General features: G+C 39.0%; 1 protein-coding gene across 6 annotated transcripts in view; it reads right to left on the bottom strand.

The window, feature by feature from the left end:
- Window positions 1–672: 672 nt before the first annotated feature.
- The window catches only part of pank4 (pantothenate kinase 4 (inactive)), a 63993-nt gene continuing 43566 nt past the window's right edge, over window positions 673–21099 (bottom strand). For all 6 annotated transcript variants that reach the window (XM_079843977.1, XM_079843972.1, XM_079843975.1 and 3 more), the window contains 4 exons: window positions 4102–4206; window positions 3920–4020; window positions 2914–2982; window positions 673–2809 (listed from right to left, as the gene is read on the bottom strand). In XM_079843977.1, the coding sequence (XP_079700103.1) occupies window positions 2572–2809; window positions 2914–2982; window positions 3920–4020; window positions 4102–4206 (513 nt within the window). In that variant the 3' untranslated portion in view covers window positions 673–2571. The remainder of the gene's footprint in view (window positions 2810–2913; window positions 2983–3919; window positions 4021–4101; window positions 4207–21099) is intronic.

Below are 21099 nucleotides of genomic sequence, written 5' to 3' on the forward strand. Positions count from 1 at the left end.
GTTGAAGAGTACCTATGATAAAAATTACAGACTTCTACATGCAAAATCGGCAGTGTATCAAATACTTGTTCTCCCCACTGTATATTATTGCCTAAAAATGTTCAATATTGGCCTCATCAGGCCATAACATTTTCCCACATGGTTTTGGAAGACTGGATATATGCTTATGCAAAGTTTAGCTGGGCTTAGATGAGATAGTTGTCACATGTAACTAATCTTGTAACCCTGAGTTTGTTAAACTACCATCATGATATAGGCCCCAGGTCAAGAGGTTGAGATTTTGCTGGTTAGCTTGGTACAGCAAGCCCCTGGTGGTCGATGTTGTAATTACACAATTTTGACACATAAAAGCATCTTTTTCTACTGGCAGCCATACAAAAATGATTGTGGCTTCAGATGAGATATTTCATTATAGTTTGGATATTTCACCAGTGCTCTACCTTCTAAACAACTTTTTTTCTTTTTAGTGATGACACATTTTCAATGATTCCTTCCAATCACCTCATATAGACTTCAATGGATACCTCCTGCAAACTTTTTTCTCTCACACAGAATAGGTTTCATTTAGAAATGCATCACATTTAAAGTAAAATCTGTTGTGAACACTTTCATGTTGATTGTATTTCGTGTTGATTGTAAAAATCTATAACTTTAAAGTCCTTGGTGACTGGTCAATACTAAAGAGGGGCCATTTTTATTTTTGCAAATACAAATTCAGAAATTAAAGAGATCCAAGCTGAGTGAAGACAGTGTAAAATATATTTGACATAGAATTACATGTGATTGTCAAGTGAGTATAATTTTCTGATACCTCGAGAATGCATCAAGATATGCAAATAAACAGTACATTTTATGTACAAGTTTACGTTATATTTACACTTGCTTTTACAAAATTTCACAAAAAGTTAATGCATTAGTAAAGTAAGTTAGCCTTTGGCCAGATGATAAATGAGGACTGTACAAACCGCTTTAGTCTGTGAGAGATCCTTGTTTTCACAACGTCCCTGATAAGCATATTTTAAAGCTCCTGAACGTGTCACATTCTAGACCATCAGTCCAAAACATTTAGTCAGAATGATGCGTACACATTGCACTTGAAATACATTTTAGCTTGTCAATTTGTACGCATGACACATTTTTGATTTTTTTTGGGACACACAAATGTAAATAATGCATTAAAAATAAGATCAATTATACATTGAGAGAAACCAACCAATAAATCAGAAAAAAAACCCTGATGTGCTTACTCCATAACATATCCCTGAAATACTGTGCTTTAACGTTTAGTGCCCAAAAACTAATGACTGTGTAATAGATTATCTTAGATACCATGAATGGATTTTTCTCTTACGCATACACACAAACTCTGTCTCTCTCTCCTATCCAGAAAGAGCTGTGATAGTGAGTCAATGCTGTGCTGTAGAACCCTGAAATGGTTTTATATTACAAAGATTTCCACAGACGGTAGAAAGCGAGAGCTGCATCAGATTTGAGGACAAATGCAGTACATTATAATGATGCAATATATGAAGCAGGCACTGCAGACTCGGTTCCCTTTTGTTTGTTTCCTACTCAATGCCTGATAAATTAAAGAAAAAGAAAAAAAAGAAAGGGAGAAATAATCCTGAAAGTCTACCACATTAGCATTTGCCTTTATAAAGAAAGGTATTTGTATTTGTATAAGACTAATTACAATACAACACTGACACCTAGTGTTAATGGAGGCACAACTCATTAAAATATATATATATATATTCATATTTGAGTTTGTTCAAATAGATAAAATGGTGTATCTATCACAATCAGACAGAGGACAAAAAAAAAATTCCATAAATTGTTACTCTGTTTTTACAAAAAGCAAGCATGCCATTTTGTGCAGAAAGCTTTTGTTATTATCTTCAGTTGGGTCACCACTGCTAATGTATTAAAATAACACAAAATCATTGTCGCTACAAAATGTTGTCATGGGAACAGAGGTGCTAGCCATTAAAAGACAATGCCAGCTGGATGAGATATGATTCAGTATGGCAGTAACAAAAGCAGTGAGTGGAATAATTAGAAACATACCAGTTCCATTTGAAACCAGATTGCTTGTCAAAAAAGAGAAATTGTGTTCAATAAAAAAAGACTGGGATTCTTTGTGATTTTTATCAATGTTTCAAAAGAAAGATCCATTTTTAATTAACAGAGGTTTATACATTTAAATATATTGTTAAATCCAGCAGGATTAGGGCTCATTCAAAACCGATCATAAATGTAAAATTTTACATTGCAATCCATGCTGAATCCAATGGAGAAACCGTCAGCAACAGAATCTGGTCTGAGAACAATAAAAATCAATCTTATCAACAAAAAAAAAAAGCCCTCAGCTGTCATCCAATTGTTATAAAGGAGGCTACAGCAGACGTGCACATTCAATTTCAGAGCAGGCACACCCGACCACCCCTTTTTTTAAAAAGGAAGCAAAAGAAAACCTCAAATACAATTATTATGTCAATCTCAGGAAGAAGCAGAGAGGACCAAGTAGAGCTCTTTCCATCTGGAGCTAGCCATTTTACCTCTAAAAACCTCTTAATTTCCATAATGTTGCCCTTGAAATTTAGAAGGGACCTCGTACTTGAAGACTACACTGAAGATCTTGCCTCCAAGACGCTCGGCCAGCCAGGAGTTCTTTATGACGGCTAGTTTAAGGCTCTCGCAGCTGAGCATGGCGTAGTAGTTTGTGTGGATGGCCCGACCCATACCTTCGATGATCACCAGATCTGTGCCACGCTCCCTGACGACTGTGGCCAGGACTTTGTCTAGGCGACTGAAGAATGACAAATAAAAGGGGGAGGAAATGGTTAAGCAGAGGGAACTCGGTTACACTCTAACAACTGAAAACAAATAGGCAATGGGGGAAACAGATTATACCTCAGGTCTAAACAAGGAGAACTAGAACCACTCTGCACCAAAGCAAGTCTGTCTTCTTTGAGTGCAGCTCTGATAAGGGGAAAATGGAAACATGATCAATCTGCTGTTACGGGTGTAACGGCTCACAATATTTATTTTTATTATTATATCACATTATATCATTATATATTATTTTATCACACTTTAACAAGCTTCAACCTTTTAAATCCAACTGTATCATATTTTATCTGATCAAAATAATCAGGCCTCAAATTATCAACATGATCAAAACTTTGCTGATAAACCTGTTGTATACTTTTTTTAACCAAGTAAACTTATATTTTAAGCAAGTAGTCTGCTATACTGTTATAAAATATCGATGATTTTTATAAACTCCATATTCTCACATGCCATACTATATGAGCCATAAAAGCCTGATGTATCAAATATTAATAATTTAACTCATCTTTTTATATTTTGTCTAAAAACTCAATAAACTGTTCCAATTAAATAAATGAGATTTTCTGGCTATTACGTGTCAAGATTCCAGATTACATATGGTCAAATCATATGCTAGAGCAAAATGCACCACACTATAAAATTACTGATTTTACGGATTCTTTTTCAGTTAATAACTAATTTAACATTTGATAGATAAAATCTCAATTTTTGAAGATTAAAAAAAACAAATGAGGTATGCTCAGAAATTCAGTAAAATGTTTGAAAATATAATCCAAAAAAGATAAAAGGCACACTTCCAATTCAAATTGTAAAAAGCCTATTAAACTAGTTATTTTATAGAAACATTTATATTAAAAAATGACAACAAACAACGGTTCGTCACAAATTAGCTCTATGACAAACATATACATAAATTATATGTATATAATTTATATACATATCATTTAAATTATATGTATATAATTTATACGTCATTTTACATTATCTACTCTCAGGTTTACAAACCAATTTGTAATAATTTTTTAAGGGAACCTTTTCACCGCTGCTAATAAGAATGAGAACTCACTGTATGACAGGATCCATGGCGGCAATTCTCTCAGTTAGGATCTGCAGCTCACTGTTAGTGACATCATTTAGGGCAGGGCCTGAGTTACTGGCAAGCACAACCTAAAAGCCAATATGCTCACATGTGTAACTAAAACTCCAACAATTACAATTTGCTTCTGAGAAATATTTTTGTTGACTTACCTCTGTGCCTCTGATGAGGAGTTCTCTAATGAAAGGGAAAACCCCGAGAATAATGTCTATTCCACTATTATCTACGAAAAACAATGCACATTTATGAGGAGGACCCTGTAAAAGAAAGCCAGCAGGCACAGTGTTCAATCAAGACAAGGAAGACTTCATAGATTGTTTAACATGCCAAATATTACATTTTCACATTTACATTTATACATTTAAAAAAAACAAGACATGATTTTATTTTTCTCGCTCTCCCTTGTACATCGACAATAAACAGGGTTGCAAGATCTGCGTAACAAAACAAGCCCAATGGCCAATAAACAATAACCCAAAAGTATCCAAATGACCATATCTCAAATACCTAAAATACATATTTTACAGTCACTGTTATGCAAATTGAAAACCACTGTCATAGTGATCATAAACACAGCTCAAAAGGCTCACTACCATATTCCTTCCAGTTTTATCATTGGTAGAATATAAAATATTTAAATACAACCTTTTCAGTAAAATATATATATTTTACATATATATATTAATACAATGTGTCAAAACTTTAACCCGTAGGGTGGGGGGATATTAATAGTTTTAAAGTAGCCCACTTGGCCATGCTGAGAATGTAATAATGTCAGTGTCAGTAGCATAGGTGCCTATTTATGTTATGCCAGTGGGTGCCCTGGCCACGGACTTGAGACAGACTAAATGTAATTTTATTACTCAAACCACTGCCTGCTGCGGTTTCTGATTGCTTTTAGAGGGAAAAGCTGCACACAACTGCTGGCCTAGGATCAGTTTTCTCCATAATAAAAGCATATTGGCATAATAGATTTGGCAAACAATCCACGTATCTGTGTTTGCGCTCTGGAGAGCATCAAAGGGTTCTATTTACAATGGGTTTTGCAGCATTGAGCAATGTATCTGTTGATTTCTTGAACTAAATGGCCAATCAGAGGTGTTTAAGATAGCAATGAACAAAAACTGGTTGGTGTATTTAGTGTAGAGTTTTGTATGCTCAAAAATCCTCTCATTGTATAAGTGTAGACATTATGTAAATAAGAGACTCATTGTGCAGTCAGCTTCATTTATTATAACTTTGTGAGATGAGCTAAGAAGAGTGACAGCTTTTTAGAGATTATAAAGGGAGCGTCCATTGCATGCTTTCTGCATTGCCAAATCCTGCATACAGTAAGCTTGTTTTTCTGTTAAAATTAACAGTTTTTTGAACAAAGATGCTTTAATAGTAGAATTAGTATTTAAGTTTATGGCCATATCAGCATCACTGGCTATTACATGGCAGATACATATTAAACATTTAACAACATAATTTCATAAATAAGGTTGTGGTCAGAATTATTGGCACCCCTGGTAAATATGATCAAAGATGGCTGATTACATGACCCTGCCTGTTCTGCTGCTTTGTTTTCATTCAGGCACATGTGTTGTAAGTGTACGTTTAGGGCTGTCACGATTATGAAATTTAGCTGACGATTAATTGTCCAATAAATAATTGCGATTATGACGATTAATTGTCTATTTTAGGGCTTTGGCGATTAATTGCCTGTTTTAGGGCTTTGTCGATTAATTGTCATACAAATTGTTGTGATTATTTAATTGAATCCCTTGTAAGTTGTCACTTGCAATAACACATTAATACACTTAAAGCCTTTAAATATTAAAGTAATTTAATCAATGAAAAATATGTATCTTTCAGAAATGTGTACATTTAAAGAAACAATGTAAATGTATATGAAAGTATAAATAATAGAAACAATCACCATAAAGTTACCATAACACATAAAGGACTGTCAATATCTCATTCCAAACTAAAGTAAAATATAAATATATTTTACAACTTTGAAAATTCTGTAAATAACAAAAACAATGAATCACAAATATAAACTATGACCATAACAGAACAGGCCATAAAAATCAAATTCTGAAATAAAAACAATCATGCTCCTTAATGGCTTGGTAGATTACGGGAAAGAAACACTAGCATGTTGACTTTTTCTGGCTTAAGACAGCATCTAACTGGGGTGACAATGTTGCCAGCTGTACTGAACATTCTTTCAGAAGCAGTAACGTTACTTGTTGCACATATGCACATGTAGGCTACTTTCTCGCCAACTTGGAAATTAAAGGAAACCTATGTATGACACGCCAATTCGCTATGCCATTTTGGAGTGCTATCAAGACGCATAATCGCTTTTTAACGTGTTTATCAACGCCGTTTCATTCTATCCCCCTACACTGTCCCTACCCATCACACACACACACACACACACACACACACACACACACTGCCCCTAAACCTACCCATCACAAGAAACATTCTGCATTTTTACATTTAAAAAAAAAAACCATAATTTAGTATGTTTATAAATCCATTTACATTCACGCGGAATCACACGGCGTAGACATACACGCGGAGATGATGGTTCGTTTCGGCGTACACATACAAGCGGAATCACACTGCGTAGACATACACGTGGAGATTATGGTTTGTTTCGGCGTACACATACACGCGGAATCACACAGCGTAGACATACACGCGGATAGCTCAAAATGCGTACAGATAACACGCCATTTGGCTTTAGAAAGTTAAGCAAAGCCATGATGTCATGTTGATTGACGTTGTCGTTTTCGGCTTTGAAACTAAATCCATCTTTGTTGAATAACTGGGCTGCTCTAACTCAGGATGGAGAAATCAACAGGGCAATATCATTTGAACGTAATGCTCAGCGTAATGAATTCAGAGGGAGACCGGTAGAAGTAGAGTGCTGCAGGTACGTCGTTCATGAACGAATGATTCTTTATATGACTCGGGACTACCGAGTTGTCTCAGAGAGTGATCCGTTCTTTTGTTGGCCGCGCGTGTGCGCAAAATCCCATAGGTTCTGTACATGAAACAGAAAATGTTAGTTCATCCCTCGAGTTCGGGTTGAGTCTTTCGTTCTTCCTGTCAGTCCTATAGTAGACTATGCTGTCAGAACCGGAAAGAGAAATTATTAGTTCATCTTTCGAGGTTCGCGTTCCGCCGGGTCCGAGTCTTTCGTTCTTCCTGTTATGCTGAAATGACTCAAATTTTTTTTTTTTCATTTTGCTGAACGAGATTCAAAGATCCGAGTCTGTAAAATGATCCGAACTTCCCGCTACTAACTACAGGGCCCCCTTGTGTCTTCTAATAGTGGGCAATAATAACGATCACCTGTAATGACCGCGATTAGACCAATTGACCGCGATTAGACCAATTAATCGCGATCAAACGATTATTTTTATAATCGTGACAGGTCTATGTACGTTTCCTCAGTAACACAAGAGTGGTGTTTGCATTTTCCCTGCAATGCATTTAGAGCTGTTTGACTGCAAATACAAATGACTGTAACAACATTTGGAGCGCACATGTGAGTGGTTTCTGCACGGAATGCCGCAATGAATTATACACTTGCAATGCGCATCATCAGGGCCGTTTGAAGGAATTTGGGGGCCCCAAGCAAAATGGACATGGATCTCTTAACCAAGGGTTGTAGTGAGTGCTGCTCTATCCAAAAGGACCAGTACAAATTTGTTTTCCTCTGCGCTGCCAGGGAAGAGTTAACGGACAGCTGTAGGGTTTGGTTAACTAAGTTATCCTCTAAAAAGTTTGTTTAGAGATGAAAGTTATCCTCTGTTTTCAGTCAGAAGAGATTAGCCTCACAAGCTAATAATTGTTCTGTTTTAAATAGGGAAGATTAGCATTTAGTTAATATTTGTGTTACCCTCTAAAAAAGTTTGTTTTTAGAGATGAGTCATCCTCTGTTTCAAGCAGGGAAGTTGTTTGCCTCTTCATAGAGAAGATTAGCACTACGTGCTAATAATTGTTTTGCCTCTGTTTTAGGCAGGGAAGATTAACATTTAGTTAATATTTGTGTTGTCCTCTGTTTTGCCAAAGAAAGTTAACAATAGTTGAGCTGTGTTAACAAGTTTGTTGATCAGAGAAGTCAGTGTTTGTGAGTGTGTGGTCACAAAGAAATTCAAAAATGTTTAGAAAGAATGCTAGACTGACCCCCACAACTGAAAAAGGTGGTCTCGCAGCTCCTTTGTGGACAGACAGTGATTTCAAATCACAGTTAGGAGTGCAGATTAATTTAATTGTCACAGAGAAAGTTAGACAAAAACTAACTCAGAAATATAAGATCCATCCAGACAAGAATTGGTCGATTGATGAATGTAAAAAAGTTTTAGGAGCATGTATTCGCAAGAACAATGTGAAAGGCATTATTTGTTGTCACAGAGAATTTGGTTTAGCGCTAGCTAGACAACAGTCTCAGTGTATCTCAGAGCTGGAGAAACAGAACAAAGAGCTCTCTGCTAAAGTAGCTTCTTTGACTAAGAAATTGAACCTCAACAAAGCTGTAGAGAAAACTGATGTGAATGAAGTTAGTCAGACTGATAACGTTTATCCTGACTTGCAAGCTTTCTTTGAAACAGATGTAGCCATTCAATCAGTATCTGATGTGCCTGCTGATTCAGTGAAATTTAGTGTCACAGCCCCGAACATTGTTTTACAGCGTGCACCAGTCACAAACCCATCCTCATGTACGTCTGCAATGACTTAAGTTTTGTTAGAGGATGAAATGACTCATGATTGTGTTACGCTTACATACGCAACTACGAATGGAATAGCAGAAACTCCCATTGAGAATGCAGAATTGGAGTTGTTTGTTGATGGTTCAGCTCAAGTGATTGAAGGGATAGGATAGGACACGGAACAGTGAGGAGCCCAGGAAAGAACTGAATGCAATAAGCATTCGGGGGCCAACCCTGCGGTGAAGACTTCCTTATAGGCATTTCCCCATCCACTAGTCCATCTTTACCTCACTGTTTCTTTAGGTGTCACAGGAATTAAGAAATAGGGAAAGAAGAAACAACAATAGCAGACTCCGATTGAACAGATGAGACAACCCTGATGTTTGCTGTCTTTTAGAACAAATACTGCGCTGTTGTCTTTTGTTTTCGTTCTTAATCTGTGCAGATACCACTTGAAGGCTGTCCCCAGACCCATACGCACCGATCCTCACCTGCGTATGAAGCCACAACCTCTGAAGGACAACTAGACCCACTACTGAGTCAACTGACAAGAAGAAGAAAAAAAAAACAACGCAGAGAAAGATCTACGGGAACTTCAGTCTTCCATCAACATGATCAAGATTGCCTTGCTACTAATCAGCAAAATTACATCAGATGACTGAAGATAATTCTTCATGGTTCAGAAACCTGTAAGGTCAACAAAGGACTCACAGGGACTGTTCCAACAACAAAAGAATATTACCCGTAATGAACTACACGGACCCTAGTGGCATGTTTGTTTCTGTGGCAGCATGTCATTCGTCACTACAGACAATCAACGCAGAGAAAGTGATATGTGCCTGTAACTTTTTCCAAGTTACATGACTAGAAGATGGGGCTTATGCTAAAAAAACATAAGCTATAGAATAGACTGATGAAGGTTTAAATTTGTATTATGTGAGTTATTAGAACTCCCAAAAGGGGGGATTGTTGGCTTACAAATTTAAGAAAGTACATTGTATTTACAAATTTATGATAGATAATAATTCTGGGGTTTTTCCAGCAGGAGATTTCCAAAACCTGTATATTTAATTAACATGCTTTGTTCAACCTCAATGTAAATCCCTCCCCCTTTGGAATGTATATAACCTATCAGGTATACTGTTAAATCAGACTGTTTTCGGACGACTTGCAGCACAGAGAGTTCTCATTAAAAGAATCACTTCTGTTTGATCCCGACGTCTCCTGGGGCCCGTTCTTCGTACCTCGCTAACTCAGTTAGCTGGATTTGATTGTTGACAATTTGGCATGATCTTGGATTGTTTGGTTCTTCGAAGCTCATCCTGGACTTGCTGTCATAGTAACAGGTCCGTAAGCTTAAACCTGCTCGGGAGCAGGCTTATTTCATGTAAACAGGATTAGATTGCATCTTGAGGTGATACTTAAAATCTGTCCCAGCCACTGCTACTTTATTACAAGAGTTCATTACTGAACCAGGGGCAATAATAATACTTTTATTTTAAATAATAATATAAAAATGTTATATTGTATATGTATATGAGAATGTATAATGTTGTGTATAATACTATAGACAGCCACTTGATTGAGCGATTTATTTGTGATGGAATAATTACTTTATATAATTTTATTTTTATTGGTTTACACACGTTATACAGTTATCTGAGCCGTGCATTAAGTGATCACGGATATTATGGGAGTGGCTTGATGCAGCGCAAGAGAGGATAATTTGATCTTGACCCATAAGAAACTTGAATACTGTCACGTTACAAATCTGCTTCAAATTGAATTAAAAATGTAATTACAACATTGAAATAAAATGTAAAGGGTGTACAAATACTGTATAAAATCGTGAATATAAATAATTGGTAATCATGTTAAAAAAAAAACATTTATCATTTATCTATTATAACTTTTATGTTGGTTTGGTCGTTTGGCTGTTTCCTTATAAAGGTTCAGAAATTCGTGGGGGTTTTTTGTGTAATTTGTCAAGTTTTTTGCCAGGTGGCTTTTTAATTATTTGATGTCATTACGTTGCTGTCTTGACGCCAGCCAATCGCTGCATTACTGATCGTGGTTTCGAGTATCGATGCATCTGCCCTCTTCAGGGAACACAAGAACGCGCAGTGATCTTAGATCATTTAATCCAGATATTTTAATCCAATCCACAAATTAGTTTGAAGAACCAAATTAGCCAGAGATCAGTTATCACGATTAAAAGATCTGGGATCTGTCAAATCATCTTAGATGTATTAAGCAAGGTACGAAGAACGGGCCCCTGGTCTCTACTTCAAGAAACAACAGAAGTTCACAACAGATCTTTAGACTCATAAGCCAGCAAGATAGCATCCACTACCCATCGTGACAAGGTCTGCTTTGTAACCGTGCACCCGCGGGTGCGGCCGCCAAAGCACACAAAGAGCTGTTCAGTTTGCCTGAAAGCAGGTAGCGTATATCCCGTCCGAATGATGGCCAAACTTAACTGATGGTTTATCAAGTTTATTGTATCGTTATTCACTCCAAAAAATCATTGTAATAGCTGAACAAACAAAGCATAAGAAGTGCGCATTAACGTCTCATTCACAAACTATCTCTCCGTTGCATTATCATTAACATACACAGCAAATTACACAAAAACACTCAACAACTAACAGTAAACAAACATATACAGACCGTATGCCTTTTCGGGGGTGCAGTTAATAACTGGTAAACTTTGTATCTGCAAAACAACTCCGATAAACTGCGTACAAGCTCTTCCTTTCGTTACCCGGAGACTATAATACCCATCAAAATAGGAGTTCTCCTTAGTAGGACAGATAATGTAGACCTTAAACATATCTAAAATTAAATTAATTTACATATAACCAGTTTAATATGGAGAGGCACTGAAATGTAGACCTTCGTGTTTTTGACCTACAGTGTTACTTGACGTGAGAACAGTTAGTTATTTCGGTTTGTATGCTAGCAGGGACTTTAATAGTAACTTAACGAGAGTATGACAAACAGAAAATCCTCACAGGATCCCTGGAATCAGTGCTACAGTACCTCAGGCACGACATTTTTGCAGCATAAACACCATCAAATCGATGAGAGCTTCGGATTTTCCAATGCATCTCTATGGAGCTGACACCAAAAGATGTCCGAGTTCCGGTCCCAGCGCAAATGATACTCAACTGCTATTGGCTCATCTGCGTATGAGGGGAGGGGCTTACCGATAGGTCAATTATGTGGGGTCAAGCTTCATGCTTTGCACCAGTCCGAAAAGACTGACCATTTGCCTGAATAGAACCGCCTGGGCTCTAGCTTCAGAAATAGTGTTTAATACACTTTCAGAGAGGTTCTCATGTACCCGTTGATGGGCCAGACATGAAGCGCCCATAGATCGGGAAGGGGATGCCAGATCTGCCGTTTCGCCTGCATGAGGAGGTCTCTCCTCAGCGGAATTGGACACGGGGCTGTATCTGACATCCGACTTAGCAGTGAGAACCATGGTTGATTTCTCCAAAGCGGGGCTATTAAAAGCACAGCGCATTTGCTCTCCCTGATCCTCTCTATGCCCTGAGGTAACATAGAGATTGGGGGAAAAGCATAAAGAGGAAGGTTGGGCCATTCGTGGGCCAACGCGTCCTTGTGCTTGGAGAAATATATTCGGCATTGAGCATTGTCTTGCGAGGCGAAAAGATCAACTTTTGCCTCTCCAAACATGCCCCAAATTGTCTGAATCGTTTGTGGGTGAAGAGACCACTCTGCTGGGGACACTTTGCCCCTGGACAGCATGTCCTGACCCAAATTCAGAATGCCTGGCACATGAGTCACTCTCAGCGAGCTCAGGTTGTGCTCTGCCCATATTAGGACTTTTTCCGCCATTGTGTGTAGAACCGATAGATCTTAGACCGCCCTGGCGATTTATATAGGCTACCACTGACCTGCTGTCCGTTCAGATCAGGACATGTTGGTGCTTTATGTATGGAAGGAAAGCTCTTAGCGATAGTGTGTCCGCTTTCATCTCTAAACAGTTTAAGTGAAGGCTCTTTTCCGAGACTGGCCTGCCCTCATGAAGGGCTCCCCAACCTAGGTTGGATGCATCTGTCGAGATAACTTTCCACTTCGTAACAGTGCCCAAAATCACACCCGTCTGATACCAGACATGATTTTTCCAAGGAGCCAGAGCCAACACACAGCTGTGGTCTACCTTGATTTTTAATCAGCCCGAGAGCCATGCGTGAGCTGGAACGCGGCGATTCAGCCAGCGCTGTAGGGGGCACATGTGTAACAGACATCACAATCAGGGCCTCCGGGGGCAGCGTTTCTTCTTACGCGGCTCGAGAGGCTGAGAGCAAGGGACGGGATTCGGATCGAAACTGGCGAGCCGAGCCCGAAGGGTCTGCAGCGCCAGTTCGTCGCACTCCGGGCAGCCGCCCTGGTTGAGTGCGGCCTGCACGTGGTCCGAGACATGAGACGCAGATGATGTGTCGATCCTCGTCCGGGAGAAAGCCTCTACATGAGGCACAGGAGGAACAAGACATTTGCAACAACGTCTCGGCTCTTTTCGTGATTGTGTAGCAACGGCAAACACACGGATTGGTATAAAGGATATGTGCCGGATGGCGCAGCTGGAAGGCAGGCTGAAGGCGGAGAATCCGACGTCCTCAGGCTGCAGAGTTCCGCTGGGTGCGTGTCGACAGCAGGCTTCAATCCAGAGCTCAGCGAGGTGAGTCGCTAAAGAAGAAAGAATCTGGCGAACCTGGCGAGACAGGGTCTTTTTTACCCATGGCTATGCAAATTCTGCTGCCCCTTGTGGCAGGAATATTAGAAGGACCTGATTGGTCCTTCCCGCCCAGTTCCTGCAGTTGCAGCGGCACAGCCAATCAGCACGAAGCTGCTTCCTGCTGAGAGCTGTGCAGCTGCACTGCGTTTTACATGGTATTTTTAGGATAAAAATTTGCTTCAAAATCTCGAGGAAAGGAAATTCCCCTAGCGTTTAGCTAAAAGCAATACGAGAGTACTCTCGAAAGGGAACAAACATGTTACGATAAAATTCACAATTTATTAGTTGTTTGCAGTTGTTGTAAATTATATTAATGAATTTGCAGTCATACATTTTAATTTTTACTAATCAAATGGATAATTAAACATTTATCTGAACTTTAGCTTCAAATTTACTAAAACTTCAGATTCTAATTTTACTGTGACATGGACAAATCACTGAGTATCTTAAATTAGAGAGGGTTCTCCAGTAAAGTGCAGATGTTATGTGTAAGCAACAGCTCCACCATAACAACAATAGCAATGTACAGTGAGACATTTAAAGGGGTGGTAAACCACGATTTCACTAATCTAACTTTAGCTAGCGTGTAATGTTGCTGCTTGAGCATAAACAACATCTGCAAAATTACAACGTTCAAAGTTTAAAGCAAAGGGAGATATTTGCTTTTAAAGAAATCAATTTCTAAGGACTACAGCAAACGGCCAGCAGGCGACTACAGACATTCCTCCAGGGTTGGTGACATCAACAGGCTCAATATTTACATAAACTCCTCCTCCGAGAATATGAAATGGGGGGGGGGGGGGGGGGGGGGGCTGGGCCGGTTACCGCATTACCGCGGTCACGTGACGCCTACCGCGGGTCTGAGATTGTCACCGCCATCACAGAGAAAAAAAAACGAAACAAAAAAAAAAACATTGGCCTGCACGTGTGCATGTTGTGTCTAATTCCATGGATTCATTGATTCTAATGACATGGATTGTGTCTAATGACGTGTGTCTTATATGGATTCAAGGTTTTCTAAACAAAACTTAATCAAAAGATGGAGCAAATCCGACCTTTCGCGAGTTGGGGGGCGCAATGTTCCATTATAACATTCCATTTGTACCTGTGTAATGTCTTTTAGCCTATAATTTGAATTTCATTTTACTAAAGCATAAAATACAGGCGATTTCGCAAAAAGGCTATCGAAAAAGATATCCGTCTGGCAGGCTTACAATCACAGTAGTGTGCGACACTTTGTTAAATTAAATAGCCTTCGTTAAATATTTGAACCACTGAGACAAAAGCACACACGAGATATATAAATTAATATGAATATGTAAACATATATAATATAAATATATATAATAAGTAATATACAATCACGGTAGGCTAGTGTGAGCAGCGACACTTTGTTAAATTAAATAGCCTTCGTTAAATAGCACCACTGAGACAAAAGCGCACACGAGAGGCATATAGCCTATATATAAATTAATATAAATATGTAAAATATGCCTAATATCATAATATAATATGTAAAAATGATTTATGTAATATAAATAACAAATCTAAATAATTATATATATATAGCCTATATAATTATTTATGTAATATAAATAACATATATAGGCCTATATAAATATATATATATGTATGTACAATCATTAGCCTAAAAAGTATTTGTTAAAAGCGCACACCACACGAGATACGTAAAATAATATATGTAAATGTTATAAAATATAAAAAATAAATATAAATAATAAAAGTAGCATAATATACAATCAAGGTAGTGTGAGCAGCGAGTGACTACACTTTGTTAAATTAAATAGCCTTGAGCCTTCGTTATTCTTCATTAACCACTGAGACAAAAGCGCACACAAGATGTAAATTGTAAATGTAAATGAATAGCCTGAATATTTAAAAATATGTAATATAAAAATATAAATACTATAAATATAAATAATATATTATATTACATGGGCGGGTGTGCGCAAAAGTCATTATAGTTTAAGTGATTGTTTGATGACGACGACTGTAATCTGAAATTAAAAATATTGGAAATAAATAAACAAATAAATATATATTACTGATCAATACCGATAAATAAAAATGTGTTTGTTTGTCTTTGTTTATGCTGTTCCATCTTCAGATCTGTCAGTCGTGATCTGATCTGCTCTCTCAGCAAAATATGAAGGCTGGGATGTAAACCATGGTCTAGTCTAGATTTCGTTTTGCCAGCACTTTTTTTTCAGATATCATTCCATTTCTGTTCTAATTGTTCCTGTTCTAAACGTGAAAAAATAAATGTAAAATAAACATGTTCCTTATTATGTTCAATTGCCTGCACTGGTGTGTGCATGTGCCGCTGTGCGCGAAAGTCGAGCGGGAGCCCTTTAAAGCGGTTTACCGCTGAAGCTAAGAAAAAATCCATACCGTCCCAGCCCTAGCTGCGCTGTTGTGGTATAGTTAGGTTGGAGTGGTGTTGCTGCAATGCCGACGAAACGCTGTTATTTTCATCCGGATTGCAGGTCTGGGGTACTTGCTTTGTTCAGCAGTCCTAGGGACGGGGGTGCGTTGCAGTGCGTTTAACATACAGCATGTTATATGCACGTGTATATGAGACAGAGGGGAACAGGTCGCAGATGCTGCCCATCATAAATCACGAGACAGACAGGGGTCAGGCGAGAAGACTGGAAAATGTGACAATGGACAATATTCATCTGTATTTGCAATTCATGAGCCGCGGTTCATGCACGACGGGCTCGCGGCTCCCGCTGCACATTTCACGGAGGAAAACTTCCACAATCTTCGCGAGTTCAATGCCGGATTCACACAACATCAACTGCGCGAGACACATACTGCCAGTGCGTGGATGCACAACGGGCTCGCGGCTCCCGCTGCACATTTCACGGAGGAATTAGCTTCCACAATCTTCGCGAGTTCAATGCAGGAATCACACAACGGCTTGTCCTGAAAGATGGATTTACAAACAGAAGCTGTTTACTGGCCACAACCTGCAAGTCTGATTTATTTTTCATCTATGAGTTTTCCTGTAATAGGTTAATTGTACGTTGTAGCAAGGAAGTAAACAGATGACAACGCTGTTCTGCAAACCAGTCTGTTAAATGCTCATTCATACTCAACGTTATCCGATGAACACCTAACGTTACAAACACTAACGTTAAAATCTCAACAGCGAACTTGGCATTAGTGTAAATTATTCTTTGATTATAGCTTTTGTGTATTGTTTATCTACAGGCATGCTAAACATGGTTCTGTGTGTGATTTGGCTACTAGCAAAGCCAATGTTTAGTGTTCGTTTTGGGACAGATATTTGGCTATAATCGTTCTAAAAATACAAAAGTAACAGTGCCATTCAGTAGCGATCACTATAGATCCGCCGTCTTTACTCTTGAGGACTGAACAGGTTGAACAGGTTCTGCTCGATCATCTTCACTAAAATGTTCTAGGTCTGATTCGGGCTCATATGGTTTTATTGACGCCATTGTTTCTAATACTGACCAAAGCACAGCCTCCGGGAAAGGTAAGGGGCGTGACGTTTCCAATAAACGTGCACTGCGGTTAGCGAATCACAACACACTGGGCTAGCTAACCAATCTGAGCCCATTGCGTATTTTTGAGGGACTGGTTTCATACAACCCGGAAAGCATCAGACCGTTTTACAAGGAGGGACAGAGCAGTGTAGAATAAAGGTCAAATATATGAAAAATAATGCAATTCTTTTTAAAACGAAGCATGAACACGTGTTACAGTGCACCCCACAAACACAATCAAGCCTTCAAAAGAATGTGTTTTACCACCCCTTTAAGATTATTTACAAGTCATTAATTTTACAATTAATTTGGATGTAATTTCTAAAATATATTGATACAAAAAAAAATTATAGTAATGAGTCTGCATTTACATTGCACGTACCCATTTTGTAGGGATGCACCGAATCCAGATTTTTGGGGTTCGGCCGAATACCGAATCCACTGGTTAAGATTCGGCCGAATCCGAAAACGAATACCGAATCCTACAGCCATCCTCAGTCCATTATCACAGTAAACACATTAATGAAGTAAACAACGTCCACAGCAGTGTAGGGATGCTTTTGACCATTTAACCGTTAACCGGAAGTAAGAACGTTGACCGATTAATACTATCAGTTTAAACGGTTTAAATGTTTTTAACACTTAAAAAAAAAAAAAAAATGTATGCATGGTTAAGAAAAATATGCTGTATAGCGTTATTTGTTCACTCACGGAGCGCAATGACATGTGCAACCACAAACAAGATGTATCTGGCAAGATGAAGCAATGGAAAAGCTTACTGTGTGGGACCATTTAGACAGAAAAATACAGCAGTAGTATAAGCTCCTGACTGGTGGAAAACAAATGAAAGGCGCTTCCCGAGGCTGGCCACTCTAGCGAGGCGTTATCTCTGTATTCCCTGGACATCAGTGCCATCTGAAGCCTTGTTTAAGGCTTTTAATAGTGTGGTTCTTCTCACCGCTGTTTCCTGATGGTTTATAGAAAAATGACCCCGAGTCGTCCTCTGTCGTTTCAAAGAACAGCACAACGGAGAGTGCAGGAGGCGTGCGCACTGTCAGCCGAGGCTTGCGCGCTGCGGAGACAGAAGGATTGAGAGGTTGTTTTCTGCCGTGGGTTTAACTGTCAACAGGCTGCGCTCCAGACTAACCCACATCACTTGGACATGTTACTTAAAAAAAAAAAAACACATACAAGGTGTGGACTGAGGTTGCCTAGGCCTCCTATTTTTATTTGACAAAAAAAAAAAAACGATTCCGGTTCTTCAAAGCTTAGAACAGATTCAGTGTATTTTCGTTTTGTCATCTTAATTTGGTAATTATTTAAAGGTCCCATGGCATGGATTTTTTATTTTATTATATAATGTATTCTGAGGTGTACTTATATGTAATTTGTTATTTGTATGATTCTTACATCATAAAGTGTCATAATTTAGAAATTAAAAAAAAGGCATTTTTTCTATACTGATGTTTGCCCTCTGGCTGAATGCCCTGTTTCAAGGGGCGTTTCTGCTGTGAGACTTCAGTAAAAACGCCCACTGTTGTGATTGGCTGAGGGGGCGTGGTTTAACTAGGTCTACGAGGCACAAGCCTGCCAGAGAGACGGATGTCACTTCTCATCAGTTCTCTCAGCACGTCTCAGTTCAGTGAACTGTTGTAGTTACTAGCATATACTTCAGGTCATTAGTTTATTTGTAGTCAGAGGGACTGTCATTTATGTCAGACAGTTAGTAACTTTAGTAAATTATGGATCAGCGCTGACTCAAGACGCGAACCGTTTTGAACGATTCAGTCTGATTTGGTGAACTGGTTCAACCGGTTTACTAAAAAGAACCGGTTCACAAGAACGATTTGTTCGCGAACCGGACATCACTAGTGGACCAGAGAAGGAGCGATTGCTAACAAAGTTATATTGTAACTACTGAGTTGTGAGAGCTCTGTCAGCGCAAGTTTATTTTGTTTGTATCTGAGAGTTCTGAATAAATACGAGTCCCAGTCACACAGAGCCCATCTTCCTCCTTATTCTACCAACTTTGTAACACATGTAATGTACCATTACAGCTGTTGAGATGAACAAGTTACGAGTAAGTGTTGATTATAGCATTATTTTTAGATATTTTCCTATCATATGAAAAGCGTCAGTGAGTACACAGCGCAAAAAAAGACACAACAGCACAACAGTAATCGAATGTAATCCAGTTTATTGTAGGGATAGCTGGCTAGCCTAGCCCGGAGATCCTCACGCTTAACCCCCTCCAGCTTAATCTCGCGCCGTGTATGGTGCCTCCGCTGTGGGCCAGATGCAGTACTGGGGGTCGGTGATGTTGAAGGCCGACCGGCCAGTGCAGCCCGAGCCTCGGCGTGCGTGAGGTTTATCTCTAAAGATGTGGCTCTGCCGATGTTGAGCAGATACTCACGACTGTATGCACATTTTAGAACAGATAGACGTGACGAGGACGTACAAAAACACTGACTCACAAGATAGAAAACACCGTTCTGTCGGGAGAGAGAGAAGCCGCAGCGTGTGCACGAATAATTAAGTTCTGTGTGAACTTGAATAATTAGCTGCACATCAGAAATCACTGATCACAGATCAGAAGGAACTGAAAAAAGACTTCCGTTTTCTTTTGTATATCCAAACACTGAGAAACTGCCAGCATTCACTCGCTCACAAGCCATGATCTCTCGAGGACAAACAAATATGGCGCTCACATGGGCGTGCCAAATTCTCTGGGCAGAGGAAAGGGAGGTAACCGTTAGGAATGCACCGAATATTCAGCCACCAAAAATTTTCGGCCGAAAATGGCCCAAAAGTGCATTTTCGGTTTTCGGCCGAAATACTTTTATCACCGAAACAATACGGCCGAAATGTTGTGATGACGCAAACAGAAACCGCGACCTGAACGTGCTTGTCTGAAGCAACATGTCTGCGGTGTGGACGTATTTCAGTATATCCGAGAAACACCCACGGACAGCAATTTGCAAAACATGTAATGCCGAAATTTCAAGAGGGGGTGCATCTGCAAAGACTTTCTCCACGTCGGGTTTAATTTATCACCTGAAATCCAAACATTCCGATCGCTACAATCGCTTCCGAATTTCGGTGCATCCCTAGTAACCGTTCCTGTTATGACGTCATAACAGGAAAATTCAAGATCAGCTCGTCTGAGCTGTCATTTTCTCAAAGGCAGAGAAAGACAGCCAGAACTCGGTTTACACCGATCAAAATTTCTAGCCACTTGGGGACAATATTCAGGCTAGGGGAACTCATATTAATGTTGATAAACCTCATAGAATGAAGATTTCATGCCATGGGACCTTTAACTGAAATATATTTAGTGTAGGCCTATTTATTTTATTCTTTTTATTTATATTTTATCTGTAGATTTCTTCATGCACAACTCGTATTCTTTCAGATGTTTCATACGCAAATGTTTTAACAGCGGCTGTTGTTTAGGGTCCTTGCCACCACAAGACAAATCGGCATTGCAAATTGAACATGTAGCTCGACTTGAATCGCCTTCTTTTGACTTAAAGTACTGCCACGTTTTCTGTTCATGAGTTTCATTTTCACTTTCAGCGGCGGCGTCATTACGTTCGACCAGCAGAGCACGCGTAGTGCAAGCCTAGGGTTCGGTTCGGTGGAAAAAAATTCTGAGGTTCGTCAGAAACCGAACCCCGTCAAAAAGCCCAATATTCGCCCGAATCCGAACCCGAATCCATGATTCGGTGCATCCCTACTATTTTGACATTCCATAGTTATCACTACGTCAATTGCAATTTTGAGAGTTAATCTTGCATTTATAAGTAAATGTCACTTCCAAAACTTTGCAGTGTAGTTGGCCGTCGTTCCTCTTAGCAGCATGAATAACAATACTTTTATTCAATGGATTATAGCTATATAGCCTCGAAGTGCTCACTCTACAAATCACTAAAAAGCTGTCACTCATCTTAGTTTGCGATCTCACATTCCATTAAAATCAGTAAAGTTGTCTACACTGCTGAATCTCTTACATCGTGTCTTTGTTTGTTAAAGGGTTACTTCAGTGATTTAGCATTAAACTTTGTATTTAAACTGGGTCATTTATGCAGTAGCAATGTGAAATTATTTTTGAATTTGGTGCCTTCTAGACTGAGAAAA

The sequence above is a fragment of the Gobio gobio genome (genome assembly GCF_949357685.1).
Source record: "Gobio gobio genome assembly, chromosome: 19".
NCBI classification, from domain to species: Eukaryota; Metazoa; Chordata; class Actinopteri; order Cypriniformes; family Gobionidae; genus Gobio; species Gobio gobio.